The 15391-nt window shown below is 43.8% G+C and overlaps 1 protein-coding gene across 2 annotated transcripts in view; it reads right to left on the bottom strand.

The window, feature by feature from the left end:
* Positions 1 to 5414: 5414 nt before the first annotated feature.
* The window catches only part of LOC123730972 (glucagon receptor), a 57478-nt gene continuing 47501 nt past the window's right edge, over positions 5415 to 15391 (bottom strand). For both annotated transcript variants that reach the window (XM_082967084.1, XM_045709763.2), the window contains 5 exons: positions 13510 to 13579; positions 10606 to 10694; positions 10111 to 10255; positions 8555 to 8596; positions 5415 to 8356 (listed from right to left, as the gene is read on the bottom strand). In XM_082967084.1, the coding sequence (XP_082823210.1) occupies positions 7937 to 8356; positions 8555 to 8596; positions 10111 to 10255; positions 10606 to 10694; positions 13510 to 13579 (766 nt within the window). In that variant the 3' untranslated portion in view covers positions 5415 to 7936. The remainder of the gene's footprint in view (positions 8357 to 8554; positions 8597 to 10110; positions 10256 to 10605; positions 10695 to 13509; positions 13580 to 15391) is intronic.

Here is a 15391-nt window from a genome sequence, read left to right on the forward strand (position 1 = left end):
GCCAGCGGTCAAGGATGAGTTGATGAGCGAGGTGAGGTAGGGGAGAAGGTCTCCGGAAATGGTCTGGAGAAGAGAGGAGGGGATAGGGTCAAGTGGGCAGGTTGTTGGGCGGCCGGCCGTCACAAGACGCGAGATTTCATCTGGAGAGAGAGCGGAGAAAGAGGTCAAAGCACAGGGTAGGGCAGTGTGAGCAGGACCAGCGGTGTCGTTTGACTTAGCAAACGAGAATCGGATATCGTCAACCTTCTTTTCAAAATGGTTGACGAAGTCATCCGCAGAGAGGGAGGAGGGGGGGGGGGGAGGGGGAGGAGGATTCAGGAGGGAGGAGAAGGTAGCAAAGAGCTTCCTGGGGTTAGAGGCAGATGCTTGGAATTTAGAGTGGTAGAAAGTGGCTTTAGCAGCAGAGATAGAAGAGGAGAATGTAGAGAGGAGGGAGTGAAAGGATGCCAGGTCCGCAGGGAGGCGAGTTTTCCTCCATTTCCGCTCGGCTGCCCGGAGCCCTGTTCTGTGAGCTCGTAGTGAGTCGTCGAGCCACGGAGCAGGAGGGAAGGACCGAGCCGGCCTGGAGGATAGGGGACAGAGAAAATCAAAGGATGCAGAAAGGGAGGAGAGGTTAGAGGTAGAACGTTCCCCATGTGGTTCTTAACCACTTCTCCCCCTCTAAATGGGGATGTAGGTTCACACACATACACACACATACACACACACACACACACACACACACACACACACACACACACACACACACACACACACACACACACACACACACACACACACAGACTCTCTCTCTCTCTCTCACACACACACACACACACACACACACACACACACACACACACACACACACACACACACACACACACACACACACACACACACACACACACACACACAGACTCAGACACACACACACACAGACTCAATCAGTCAAACACACACACACACACACACACACACACACACACACACACACACACACACACACACACACACAGACACACACACTCACACAGACGCAGGCGCACACACACACACACTTACACACCCATCACACAATGATTAAGTAGGGAGCTGACCTGGAAATGTGGGGTTAACCAAAGTTTTGGTCATCAATTTAAACGCTGACTAAACACTGAAGAAACCCTGTGAACACTGAACACATACAGCTCCAGATGGATGGACTGTGCGTGAGTGTGTGTGTGTGCGTGTCTGTGAACAGGGTACACATGTGGTTTAAGATGAATGGGGTCTTGTTTCAATGTTGAAACAGAGCAGAGTGGCAGAGTCCAGATAAGAGCAGTGGATTAATCAGGCCTTAAAGGCTCAAACAACAACACTCTGGGCTCATTCACTACTGTCTGATTCACAACAGAACACACAGCCATGACGTCATAATGCACAGACAGAACACACAGCAACTACTGCAGCTCAGAATACAGGAGAACAGTGGGGCGGGGTGATGTCACAATGAACAACATCTTGTCTCAAGAGAACAACATCATCACACTGAAGGTCACTGTGGGTGTAAAATAGTTTTTGAAAAAAGATAGTCATTTGAAGATGGAGGGTTTTAAACAAATTTAAGAGGAGAGGATAGAAATCAGGGGGAAAGTATTTTAGGTGCATTTATTTGGGTAGAGAGAAGAGCGGGTGAACTCATTTGAAAATAGAGGACAGAGGGTTAAAACAAATTTTGAGAAGAGAGTACAGAGGGTTAAAACAAATTTTGAGAAGAGAGTACAGAGGGTTAAAACAAATTTTGAGAAGAGAGTACAGAGGGTTAAAACAAATTTTGAGAAGAGAGTACAGAGGGTTAAAACAAATTTTGAGAAGAGAGTACAGAGGGTTAAAACACATTTTGAGAAGAGAGTACAGAGGGTTAAAACAAATTTTGAGAAGAGAGTACAGAGGGTTAAAACAAATTTTGAGAAGAGAGGACAGAGGGTTAAAACAAATTTTGAGAAGAGAGGACAGAGGGGTAAAACTCATTTTGAAAAGAGAGGACAGAGGGCTGAAACTCATTTTGAGAAGAGAGGACAGAGGGCTAAAACTCATTTTGAGAAGAGAGGACAGAGGGGTAAAACTCATTTTGAGAAGAGAGGACAGAGGGCTGAAACTCATTTTGAGAAGAGAGGACAGAGGGCTGAAACTCATTTTGAGAAGAGAGGACAGAGGGCTGAAACTCATTTTGAGAAGAGAGGACAGAGGGCTGAAACTCATTTTGAGAAGAGAGGACAGAGGGCTGAAACTCATTTTGAGAAGAGAGGACAGAGGGCTGAAACTCATTTTGAGAAGAGAGGACAGAGGGGTAAAACTCATTTTGAGAAGAGAGGACAGAGGGGTAAAACTCATTTTGAGAAGAGAGGACAGAGGGCTGAAACTCATTTTGAGAAGAGAGGACAGAGGGCTGAAACTCATTTTGAGAAGAGAGGACAGAGGGCTGAAACTCATTTTGAGAAGAGAGGACAGAGGGCTGAAACTCATTTTGAGAAGAGAGGACAGAGGGCTGAAACTCATTTTGAGAAGAGAGGACAGAGGGCTGAAACTCATTTTGAGAAGAGAGGACAGAGGGCTGAAACTCATTTTGAGAAGAGAGGACAGAAAGTGGGGGGGAAGTAATTTAGGTGCATTTATTTGGGTAGAAAGAGGGTGAATTAATTTGCGTAGAGAGAAGAGAGGGGGAACTCATTTGAGAAGAGAGGACAGAGGGATAAAACTATTTTTTTACAATATCTATATTCTACAATATCTATATTCTACATGGGTGGGAAGGGAGAGTGGAGGGTCTGAATGACCAGTGTTACCGTGGTGATAGAACCTGGTCCTGGATTTTAAGAACACTGGTGGCTGTTCTGTTACTGAGTCTGATGGGGCTGTAATGTTCCACCCCCACTGTACACACACACACACACACACACACACACACACACACACACACACACACACACACACACACACACACACACACACACACAGGACTCTGTGATGGAGACTGTTGTAGTGGTGAGGTGATATAGGACTCTGTGATGGCGACAGCATCAGCGACTTGCTGGCGTGGGAGCACAGCATGTTATCAGTCACATTGTATTGTGTTATCTAGAGAACTGACCATGTTCTACCACATCAAAGAGCCAGGCACAGCCTTGCTTGCACCTCCATCCCTCGGTTTCCACTAGTTACCACAGCCACAAAGTCAAAATTGGCTATATAGTAAAAATGTATGAAAACAAAAATGGGCTATTTGGTCTTAATTTAAGGTCAGGTTAAGACATAAAGTTAGCAGTGTGATTAAGGTTAGGGTTGAGGTAAGGGTTAGGTTTAAAATCTGATTTGAAGAAGAGAAATGGTAGAAATAGGTGGGGTTTATGACTTTGTGGCTGTGGTAACTAGTGACAACCCCAGCCCTCCTGAGGCACATTTCTGTTGTCCGGTCGCAACATTCAAATTGAGTTTGGTTTGATTAGATTACAATCTGACACAGGAGGTTGGTGGCATCTTATTTGGGGAGGATGGGCTCATGGTAATGACTGGAGCAGAATCAGTGGAATGGTATCAAATACATTAAACACATGGTTTGTAGTTGTTTGATGCCATTCCACTGGCTCCGTTCCAGCCATTATTATGAGCCGTCCTCCCTTCAGCAGCCTCCACTGGAATCCCAGTAGGATGTTCGATCCTTTTTGTTTTCCCCAGAAAAGTGCAAAGTAATGCGACATTTCCGTTTGTCATGGTTAATAAACGGACTGTGTCTCCTTTGGTTAATTGAGATCTTGTTTCCAAGCTTCCTGTGTGTACAGAAAAACAGTCTTTTTGTTCAGGGTTATTCCCCTCTCTTATTGGTGACAGTCATTTAGTCAGCTTTATTTAGCATCATGTCCTTCATGTACACTGTTATTGTTTGAGTGCTAATTCATTTGTGAGTAATACATCTATTCATTGATTTGAGAAAATACATTCTTTGTTTGTAGACTAAATCTTTGATCGACTACTTTCATCATTTAGAAGTGGTATGCTGCTTGTGTTTCCAACTGGATCCCTCCGCTTTTAAGTGACTGGGTTCATGTAATGCTAGAACTCTGACGTCTAGAATCAGACCGTAGTGTGTAGACATTATTAATGAGGGTTTATTTCAGACAGGTGTACATTAGTCTCTGGGACTGGTGATGCCTGGCTTACTACCTGGCTAGATCCGTCAGAGACAAACAGGGCCTCTCGCATCTAAAGACACCTGATATGGAGTCAGACTGAAGTGCTATTAGGTTAGAATTCTGTCATTCCTCTGAAGTTTGGAGAGGATTTTGGGTCCATAACGACACTGTCTGTCACTGTTCTAAGGTGTCGCCAGTGAGATTGTCAGCGCGCGTCACAACGTGCTCTTTGGAAATGCCACGTTTTTTTCTTTCTTCTCTTTTATCTTCTTTCCTTCTTTCTTCTTTCCAGGAAAATATTGACGTTGACAAATGACATTCATGGTCTGTCTTGTCTCTTGATTTCTCCTCAGCAGTACCGCGGTAATAGAGGCGGCTAGCTGCCAACAGCTAGAAAGGACAGACTGCTGAACAACATGTTAATGATGATAATACGTGATAAACTGATCAGAAGGTCAGAGGGTTCGGGATAAAGCAGTACTGTATGTTCCCAGAGTGCACAGATGTTAATTCAAGTCATTTCACTGAACCAGTGTGTGCCCAGTGGGCTTGGACAATAAAGTCCTGCTCGTCTTCCTCTTCAGGCGAAGTAAACCGCGGACACATAGAAAGAACAAAGCAGGTTTTCATTCCACCACATTGAGACCATTATAATAGCATTGTGATGAGGACCTCGGAGGAAATAATCAATCAATCATTGGTGAATACTTGGTGAAATAATTGTGTAGAATGATACGTACGTGTACATGCAAACAACTGATTGGTGTTCAAGCCTTTGTTTAATTAAACCACCTGATGACAGAAGTTGTGTCCCAAATGGAACCCTCTTCACTATAGCCCATAGGGCCCTGGTCTAAAGTAGTGCACTATATAGGGAATAGGGCTCTGTGCCAAAAATAGTGCACTATATAGGGAATAGGGCTCGGTGTCAAAAGTAGTGCACTATATAGGGAATAGGGCTCTGTGCCAAAAGTAGTGCACTATATAGGGAATAGGGCTCTGTGCCAAAAGTAGTGCACTATATAGGGAATAGGGCTTGGTGTCAAAAGTAGTGCACTATATAGGGAATATGGTTCTAGTCAAAAATAGTGCACTATATAGGGAATAGGGCTCGGTGTCAAAAGTACTGCACTATATAGGGAATATGGTTCTAGTCAAAAATAGTGTACTATATAGGGAATAGGGCTCTGTGTCAAAAGTAGTGCACTATATAGGGAATAAGGTGACCTTTGGGATGCTGCAAGAAAGAGAACAGTCTTGATGGTCAGTTGGTCATCTTCTCTTTTAATCAGTAGAATCTTTCGAATCATGTTGTTGACTTCTAACGGAACACAGAACAACATACTTCATTCCTGTTCTTCTCTGATTTACAACTTGGTATGTACATTCTACACATGATGGAGATATCACGTCATGAGTAGGCTAGAGACAGGAGATTACCCTGCCCATGGGACCTATCCAGGGCCCGTATTCACAATACGTCTAAGAATAGGAGCAGGAGTGTTGATCTAGAATCAGGTTTGCCTTTCAGAACATAACACATAAGATTACATGGACGACCTGATTGTAGATCAGCATTCATACTCTGAAATTAAACCTTTATTTAACTAGGCAAGTCAGTTAAGAACAAATTCTTATTTACAATGAAGGCCTACCCCAGGCCAAACTGGGACGACGCTGAGCCAATTGTGTGCCGCCCTATGGGACTCCCAATCACAGCCAGTTGTGATACAGCCTGGATTCGAACCAGAGTGTCTGTAGTGATGCGTCTGGCACTGAGATACAGTGCCTTAGACCACTGCGCCACTCAGGAGATGCTTTGTGAATACAGGCCCTACTCATGATGACGACGCTCTAGACCTCACGCACTGTACGTGGGTTCAGCGAGGACAGATCAGCCTTGGGTATTAGCCTTTTGCATCATCAAGCTCTGATTAGTCTGAGAAACGCTGGGATAGATCACAAGCATAGGAGTTTCTCCCGGACCTACGATCTAGAGGTTTTCCTGCACGGTGAGGTCACAGAATAAAACATCCACAAAAACAGAAAACCTTGTATCTTCACCATCTATATGTACAGACATTGTAATGTCTCCATTAGTCCATAGCGCTAGTCCACAACGATACAGACATTCTGACAGAATATGTCGGGTCAACGAAAAGAGGAAGAGGGCAAAGGGGGGAGGGGTGTACCCCATCCCTTATAGTCCCCCTGGAGGTAAGAGCTGGTATGATGCATCCTTATGTCTGATTGGTGGTCGGTAGGTTGGCTGTCCTTATAGAACCTGAATAACTTACATTTTATACAGTCTGTCTGTGAGTCTGTCTGTTACTCTGTCTGTCTGTTACTCTGTCTGTCCACTCAAATGGGGCCAACAGTTCATGGTGAAACTCAATATTCCCTCCCCAAAAAATTGCACCCAAACAAACTACCCATAATCCTCTCAGAGAGACGGTGAGAGGTCCAGTCCTCCACAGTCCCATAATCCTCGGGGGTTCCAGAAATGTCTGTCAGAATGCCAGACAGACCTGGCAACAATCTGGAATGTCCCGTTGTTCCACAGCTGAGTCTGTTCTCTGGGGTGTTCTGATCTAGTCCTGTCCTGGCCTGAGAGGGCAGAGATAGAACGCTCTGGGAGGAACGTGTGTGTGTGTGTGTGTGTGTGTGTGTGTGTGCGTGTGTGTAAATCTGTGTAAATGTCACTTATTTTGACACGGATTAGATCTATAATATAAATGGTTTAGTTATGCAAGATGTTATCAACAAGATGTCTCCATGGGTGATTTGGTAGGAACATGCTGAACTAAACTAAACTGTGCTGGCCAACAGTGAAGTACGGTGGCTGCTGAGGGTCATACTGTACCACAGCGCTGAGCTTTCAAATGGCACTCTATGCACTATGGTCAAAAGTAGTGCACTATATAGGGAATAGGGTTCCAGTCTAAAGTAGTGCACTATATAGGGAATAGGGCTCTGGTCTAAAGTAGTGTACTACAATAGGGTTCTGGTATAAAGTAGTGCACTGTATAGGGAATAGGGTTCTGGTCCAAAGTAGTAAACTATATAGGGAATAGGGTTCTGGTCTAAAGTAGTGCACTATATAGGGAATAGGGTTTTGGTCTAAAGTAGTGCACTAGATAGGGAATAGGGCTCCATTTGGGCCACATCCACAAAGACATAGAGGATAAGTGAAGCTCTCAGTAGCAGTAGAGAACAAGAACACATGATTTTGAAAATGGTGGGTAATTACCTCCAGCCAATGTGAAGCTACACCAATCCTATGTTTTAAATGATTGACGGGGGTGCTAGTGCACACTTCTAGAAAAGGGAGGAGAATCGGAGCATAGCCAGGGAGTTGTTGAGCGAGGGTAGCGTTTGGTTAGCGGTCGTACACATGGACACAGCTAGCAGGCCTGCTAGTTTTCCTTTAGCAGTAGTCCTCGTCAACTGTAATGTTCGTGGTCAACGAAGAGATTTCCTTGAGGTCCTGAACACAGTGGGGAATGTGGTCAATCCCGTGTGGTCAGAATATGGTCACAGAAAAACCAACATGAAAATGGTTCATATTTTCAGACCATCAAGTCTTCTGGACCTGCAGTCAACCAATCACTCAATCTACCAATCAATCAATCAACCAATCAATCAATCCATAGGATCTGGACCTGCAGTGCATTAACGGTCCCCTCCAGTAGGTGTGTTGTCTCTTTCTACACCCGAACACTTTAGCAATCTATCAATCAACCAATCAATCAATCCATAGGCCGGGGATGGTCTTCCCCCGTTGGTCAGAAGTTGCTTTCTGCGCCCTCCTCTGGGCGTGCATAACTCTGTGCCCTCTCCTCCAGACAAATGTTCTCCATCAGAGTGCTGCAGTTGTTAGTGCCACCGTGTGGTGTGGAGGGACACTGCAGGGAGGATTGAGTCTTTGCTTTATCCGTCCTGTTGTGGCTGGACCCCACCAATCTACTGCTCTCATTGGGGGTGATGGAGGTTGAGGCAGGGTTAGGATCTGGGTCGTAGTCGGGGTTGGGGGTTAACTGTGAGTCTTTAGGGTTGCTGCCGTTGTCTTGGACACCGGCCATGTTGCCGGTGACGATGCTACCGCTCTTGACGTGCGGCGAGTGGCTGTATGTATGACGGTACTCTTCCTCGATGTCTTTACCCAGCTTCCACCTCTTCCACTTTTTCAACATCTCAGACTGGACCTGGAGAGAGAGAGAGAGAGAGAGAGAGAGAGAGAGAGAGAGAGAGAGAGAGAGAGAGAGAGAGAGAGAGAGAGAGAGAGAGAGAGGAGCAGATGAAGACAGATAATGATAAGATTCTATAAGAGGGGGGAGACAAGAGCGAGAGGGGGAGGGGGAGAGGGAGAGAGGAGTGAGAGGGAAAAGGGGATTCAGACTCACCTCTTTGTTGACGAAACAATACAAGATGGCCACCAGTAGGCCCTGTAGAGAGGGAGAGGTTAAGAACACCTTATCAGACAAATACATGACAAAGTACAGAACAGTAATAGCAGTGGTAGAAAAAGTATCCAATTGTCATACTTGAGTAAAAGTAAAGATTACTTAATGGAAAATGACTCAAGTAAAAGTGAAAGTCACCCAGTAAAATCCTACTTGAGTAAAAGTAAAAAAGTATTTGGTTTCAAATACAGTTAAGTATCAAAAGAAAATGTAATTGCTAAAATATACTTACGTATCAAAAGTAAAAGTATAAATCATTTCAAATTCCTTATATTTAGCAAACCAGATGGCACCATTTTCTTATTTTTTTAATTTACGAATAGCCAGGGTCACATTCAGACATAATTTATAAACAAATCATTTGTGTTTAGTGAGTCCACCAGATCAGAGGCAGTAGATGACCAGGGATGTTCTCTTGACAAGTGCGTGAATTGGACCATTTTCCTGTCAGAATGTAATGAGTACTTTTGGGTGCTAGGGGAAATGTATGGAGTAAAAGTAAAAGTTGTCAAAAATATGAATAGTAAAGTAAAGATACCAAAAAAACTACTTAAGTAGTACTTTAAAGTATTTTTACTTTAGTACTTTACACCAGTGATTAATAGACAGGAACAAGATAAGATGTTACATGAAATCCTAAATAAATAAAATGTAAAAATATATAGGAAAGACACCAAGAGACAACAAAAATAATATTTACTCACTATTCATATGTACATGTTCATATTCACATTACAGTCTTATTACTGCACTATTTCACCTCTATGACAGCGTTACACCTTATCACCATGGTAATACAACATAACACCACATCACAGTCTTATTACTGCCCTATTTCACCTCTATGACAGCGTTACACCTTATCACCATGGTAATACAACATAACACCACATCACAGTCTTATTACTGCCCTATTTCACCTCTATGACAGCATTACACCTTATCACCATGGTAATACAACATAACACCACATCACAGTCTTATTACTGCCCTATTTCACCTCTATGACAACATTACACCTTATCACCATGGTAATACAACATAACACCACATCACAGTCTTATTACTGCCCTATTTCACCTCTATGACAGCGTTACACCTTATCACCATGGTAATACAACATAACACCACATCACAGTCTTATTACTGCCCTATTTCACCTATATGACAGCATTACACCTTATCACCATGGTAATGCAACATAACACCACATCACAGTCTTATTACTGCCCTATTTCACCTCTATGACAGCATTACACCTTATCACCATGGTAATACAACATAACACCACATCACAGTCTTATTACTGCCCTATTTCACCTCTATGACAGCATTACACCGTATCACCATGGTGACACAACATAACACCACATTACAGTCTTAATAATGTCCTGTGGGCCCTGGCCAAATATAGTGCACTATATAGGGAAGAGGGTGCCATTTGGAACACATCCATGATGCCCATACAGGAAGTGATGTAAGTTTGATCTCCTGACCTGGAAGGAGTTGAAGAGGAGGTCGTAGAAGAGGCGGATGAGACGCATCTTGGAACCTTTGGGGACGGACTCATCGATGACTAAGGTGAAGAGGATGGCGTGAATACCCAGCAGAGGGATGAGGGTCAGAGTGGATTTAGCCAGCCTGAGAGAGCAAGAGAGACAGAGAGAGAAGGGTATGAGGGAGAGAGAGAAGGGGGGAGAGAGTATGAGGGAGAGAGAGAAGGGGGAGAAGGTGAGAGAGAGGGAGAGAGAAAGAGAAAAGGGAGGAGGGCGACAGAATGAAAAGGGGGAGGAGAAGGAGAGAGATGGAGAGGGCGAGAGATAGAGAGTTATCAAATTGAAAGAAGGAGGCAGAAGGTGCGAGAGGAAAAGTTGGGGTCATAAAAGGAGACCAACCACACAATAGACACACAACTTTATAACCTGTTAATATATCAAGCACATGACTTTAGAAGGGAACATGGGATGGAGAGATTTGTAGTCCTCAACCACCTGAACTTGTAATCTGTGTATCTCATCTGATGGGCCTTGAGCTTCGACATCAGGATCTTTATAATCCGGATGAAGATAAAGAAATTCATCTGAGAAAGAGAACGAGAAAAAGACTAAATGAGAAAGAAATTAAGCCCACCCTAAATATTAGCATAGCCAATTGCTTCTCTATAGTCTGTCTGTCTGTCTGTCTGTCTGTCTGTCTGTCTGTCTGTCTGTCTGTCTGTCTGTCTGTCTGTCTGTCTGTCTGTCTGTCTGTCTGTCTGTCTGTCTGTCTGTCTGTGTGTGTGTGTGTATGTTATAGGTAGGGTCTCCCAGAACTATAACTTCTTCTACTAACATACATGGTCACTGTAAAAATGATTCAGGCGCTAAGTAAATATTACCCCTCGACATCTATGATTTTAACATGAAAATGCAGGTTTCTGGTTTTACGTCAATATTTGACTACCTTAAAACTTCATTTTAATGTGTTCAAAAACATGACATTGAAAATGTATATTCAATGTAATATACTGGGTCTAATTTAGTCAATTTTCACTCTAAACATAATAATTGTTTTTGCAACAACTTGCCAAGTGGCTCTGTTTTTAGAGGATTGTGGGTAATTCAGCATTTCTAGACTTCATGATACTTTTTTTTACATTATAATTACTCAGTTAGTTGTACTATGAGGTGTAATGGTTCCTTCATGTTGGAGGATAATTACTCAGTTGTACTATGAGGTGTAATGGTTCCTTCATGTTGGAGGATAATTACTCAGTTAGTTGTACTATGAGGTGTAATGGTTCCTTCATGTTGGAGGATAATTACTCAGTTAGTTGTACTATGAGGTGTAATGGTTCCTTTATGTTGGAGGATAATTACTCAGTTAGTTGTACTATGAGGTGTAATGGTTCCTTCATGTTGGAGGATAATTACTCAGTTGTACTATGAGGTGTAATGGTTCCTTCATGTTGGAGGATAATTACTCAGTTAGTTGTACTATGAGGTGTAATGGTTCCTTCATGTTGGAGGATAATTACTCAGTTAGTTGTACTATGAGGTGTAATGGTTCCTTCATGTTGGAGGATAATTACTCAGTTAGTTGTACTATGAGGTGTAATGGTTCCTTCATGTTGGAGGATAATTACTCAGTTGTACTATGAGGTGTAATGGTTCCTTCATGTTGGAGGATAATTACTCAGTTAGTTGTACTATGAGGTGTAATGGTTCCTTTATGTTGGAGGATAATTACTCAGTTAGTTGTACTATGAGGTGTAATGGTTCCTTTATGTTGGAGGATAATTACTCAGTTAGTTGTACTATGAGGTGTAATGGTTCCTTCATGTTGGAGGATAATTACTCAGTTAGTTGTACTATGAGGTGTAATGGTTCCTTCATGTTGGAGGATAATTACTCAGTTAGTTGTACTATGAGGTGTAATGGTTCCTTCATGTTGGAGGATAATTACTCAGTTGTACTATGAGGTGTAATGGTTCCTTCATGTTGGAGGATAATTACTCAGTTAGTTGTGCTATGAGGTGCAATGGTTCCTTTATGTTGGAGGATAATTACTCAGTTAGTTTTACTATGAGGTGTAATGGTTCCTTCATGTTGGAGGATAATTACTCAGTTAGTTGTACTATGAGGTGTAATGGTTCCTTCATGTTGGAGGATAATTACTCAGTTAGTTGTACTATGAGGTGTAATGGTTCCTTCATGTTGGAGGATAATTACTCAGTTGTACTATGAGGTGTAATGGTTCCTTCATGTTGGAGGATAATTACTCAGTTAGTTGTACTATGAGGTGTAATGGTTCCTTCATGTTGGAGGATAATTACTCAGTTAGTTGTACTATGAGGTGTAATGGTTCCTTCATGTTGGAGGATAATTACTCAGTTAGTTGTGCTATGAGGTGTAACGGTTCCTTCATGTTGGAGGGTAATTACTCAGTTGTGCTATGAGGTGTAATGGTTCCTTCATGCAGGAGGAACAAGCAGCATCTTACAGTGCTTGCAGTCCTACCTCCACTGACTGCTAGTGGAATGAGCGATGCGTTTAGCAATACCTGCTGAAGTGGGTTAAAATAGCAAATAATTGAAGATGTAAAATAACCGTTTTAAACATTAAGACTTGATCACTGAATGTACGTAATCAAAAAGTATATCTAATAAATAGTAACAATTTTGGAATTTAATAAATCAAATTAAGATTTATGATTTATGCAATATTATAGTTACTGGACATAATATATCAGTGTTTGTGCATCATAATTCCTCATGTTAAAATACTCTAGAAGCTGATGCAGATAGTTAAGTCACTTTAATACGTCAGAATACCTCATGTTGAAATACTCTAGAGATCAATGGATAGAGTGGAAGAGAGTGAGAGAGAGTGAGAGAGAGGGGGAAGAGAGGGGGGAAAGAGAGAGAGCGAGAGAGAAAAAGAGAGAGAGAGAGAGAGCAAGAGAGAGAGAGAAAGAGAGAGAGGGGGGAGAGGGGGGGAAGAAAGAGAGAGGGGGAAAGAGAGAGGGGAGAGAGAGAGAGGGGGAAGAGAGAGAGAGAGAGGGAGGGGGGGAAGAGAGGGGGGAAAGAGAGAGAGAGATGGGGAAGAGAGAGAGAGAGAGCAAGAGAGAGAGAGAAAGAGAGAGAGGGGGGGAGAGGGGGGAAGAGAGAGAGGGGGAAAGATAGAGGGGAGAGAGAGAGAGGGGGGGAAGAGAGAGAGAGAGAGAGAGAGAGAGAGAGAGAGAGGGGGGGAGAGGGGGAAGAGAGAGAGGGGGAAAGATAGAGGGGAGAGAGAGAGAGGGGGGGAAGAGAGAGAGAGAGAGAGAGAGAGAGAGAGAGAAGAGGGAGAGAGAGAGAAGAGAGAGAGAGAGAGAGAAAGAGAGAGAGAGAGAGAGAAAGAAAAGAAGAGTAAACTCACCAGGTAAGCTAACAGGATGGGAGAGCGTATAATCCACCAGTAACCCATGTTGATGTTCCTCTCCCAGCACCTAAACAACATCATCATCATCAACATCACCACCATCATCACCACCACCATCATCATCATCACCACCATCATCATCATCACCATCACCACCATCATCAGCATCATCAACATCACCACCATCACCATCATCATCACCACCACCACCATCATCACCACCATCATCACCATCATCATCATCATTATCGGCATCAACGTTCCCACGTTCGCAGGAGACTGCATCCACGGTAAAGGCTCCATATGTCGGCTCAATCGGAAATGACCTTTAAATGTCGAGAGCTCTATGATGTGGATCCAGATCTGATCTGATTATATCCCAGCCTAAATAAATCTACATACTCCGCATATGTAATGTTTTCCAAGTAGTGAGCTACAGAGAATGTGGTCTAACTCTAAGGAGAGAGGGAACAGTCTAAGGAGAGAGAGGGAACAGCCTAAGGAGAGAGAGGGAACCGTCTAAGGAGAGAGAGGGAACAGTCTAAGGAGGGAGAGTGAACAGTCTAAGGAGAGAGAGGGAACAGCCTAAGGAGAGAGAGGGAACAGTCTAAGGAGAGAGAGGGAACAGCCTAAGGAGAGAGAGGGAACCGTCTAAGGAGAGAGAGGGAACAGTCCAAGGAGGGAGAGTGAACAGTCTAAGGAGAGAGTGGGAACAGTCTAAGGAGAGAGAAGAGGAACAGTCTAAGGAGAGAGAGGGAACAGTCTAAGGAGAGAGAGAGGGAACAGTCTAAGGAGAGAGAGGGAACAGTCTAAGGAGATAGAGGGAACAGTCTAAGGAGATAGAGAGAGGGAACAGTCTAAGGAGACAGAGAGGGAACAGTCTAAGGAGACAGAGAGGGAACAGTCTAAGGAGAGAGGGGGAACAGTCTAAGGAAAGAAAGGGAACAGTCTAAGGAGAGAGGGGGAACAGTCTAAGGAGAGAGAGGGAACAGTCTAAGGAGAGAGAGGGGGAACAGTCTAATGAGAGAGAAGGGGAACAGTTGAAGGAGAGAGAGGGAACAGTCTAAGGAGAGAGAAGAGGAACAGTCTAAGGAGAGAGAGGGAACAGTCTAAGGAGAGAGAGAGGGAACAGTCTAAGGAGAGAGAGAGAGGGAACAGTCTAAGGAGAGAGAGGGAACAGTCTAAGCAGAGAGAGAGGGAACAGTCTAAGGAGAGGGAACAGTCTAAGGAGAGAGAGAGGGAACAGTCTAAGGAGAGAGAGGGAACAGTCGAAGGAGAGAGAAGGGGAACAGTTGAAGGAGAGAGAGGGAACAGTTGAAGGAGAGGGAACAGTCTAAGCAGAGAGATAGAACAGTTGAACGAGAGAGAGGGAACAGTCTAAGGAGAGAGAGGGAACAGTTGAAGGAGAGAGAGGGAACAGTTGAAGGAGAGAGGGAACAGTTGAAGGAGAGAGAGGGAACAATCTAAGGAGAGAGAGGGAACAGTTAAAGGAAGGAGAGGGAACAGTTGAAGGAGAGAGAGAACAGTCTAAGGAGAGAGAGAGGGAACAGTTGAAGGAGAGAGAGAGAGGGAACAGTCTAAGGAGAGAGAGAGGGAACAGTTGAAGGAGAGAGAGAAAACAGTCTAAGGAGAGAGAGGGGGAACAGTCTAAGGAGAGAGAGGGAAGAGTTGAAGGAGAGAGAGGGAACAATCTAAGGAGAGAGAGGGGGAACAGTTGAAGGATAGAGAGGGAACAGTTGAAGGAGAGAGAGGGAACAGTCTAAGGAGAGAGAGGGAACAGTTGAAGGAGAGAGAGGGAACAGTTGAAGAAGAGAGAGGGAACAGTTGAAGGAGAGAGAGGGAACAGTCTAAGGAGAGAGAGGGAACAGTCTAAGGAGAG

The sequence above is a fragment of the Salmo salar genome, chromosome 02 (assembly GCF_965601325.2).
Source record: "Salmo salar chromosome 02, fSalSal1, whole genome shotgun sequence".
Taxonomy (NCBI): domain Eukaryota; kingdom Metazoa; phylum Chordata; class Actinopteri; order Salmoniformes; family Salmonidae; genus Salmo; species Salmo salar.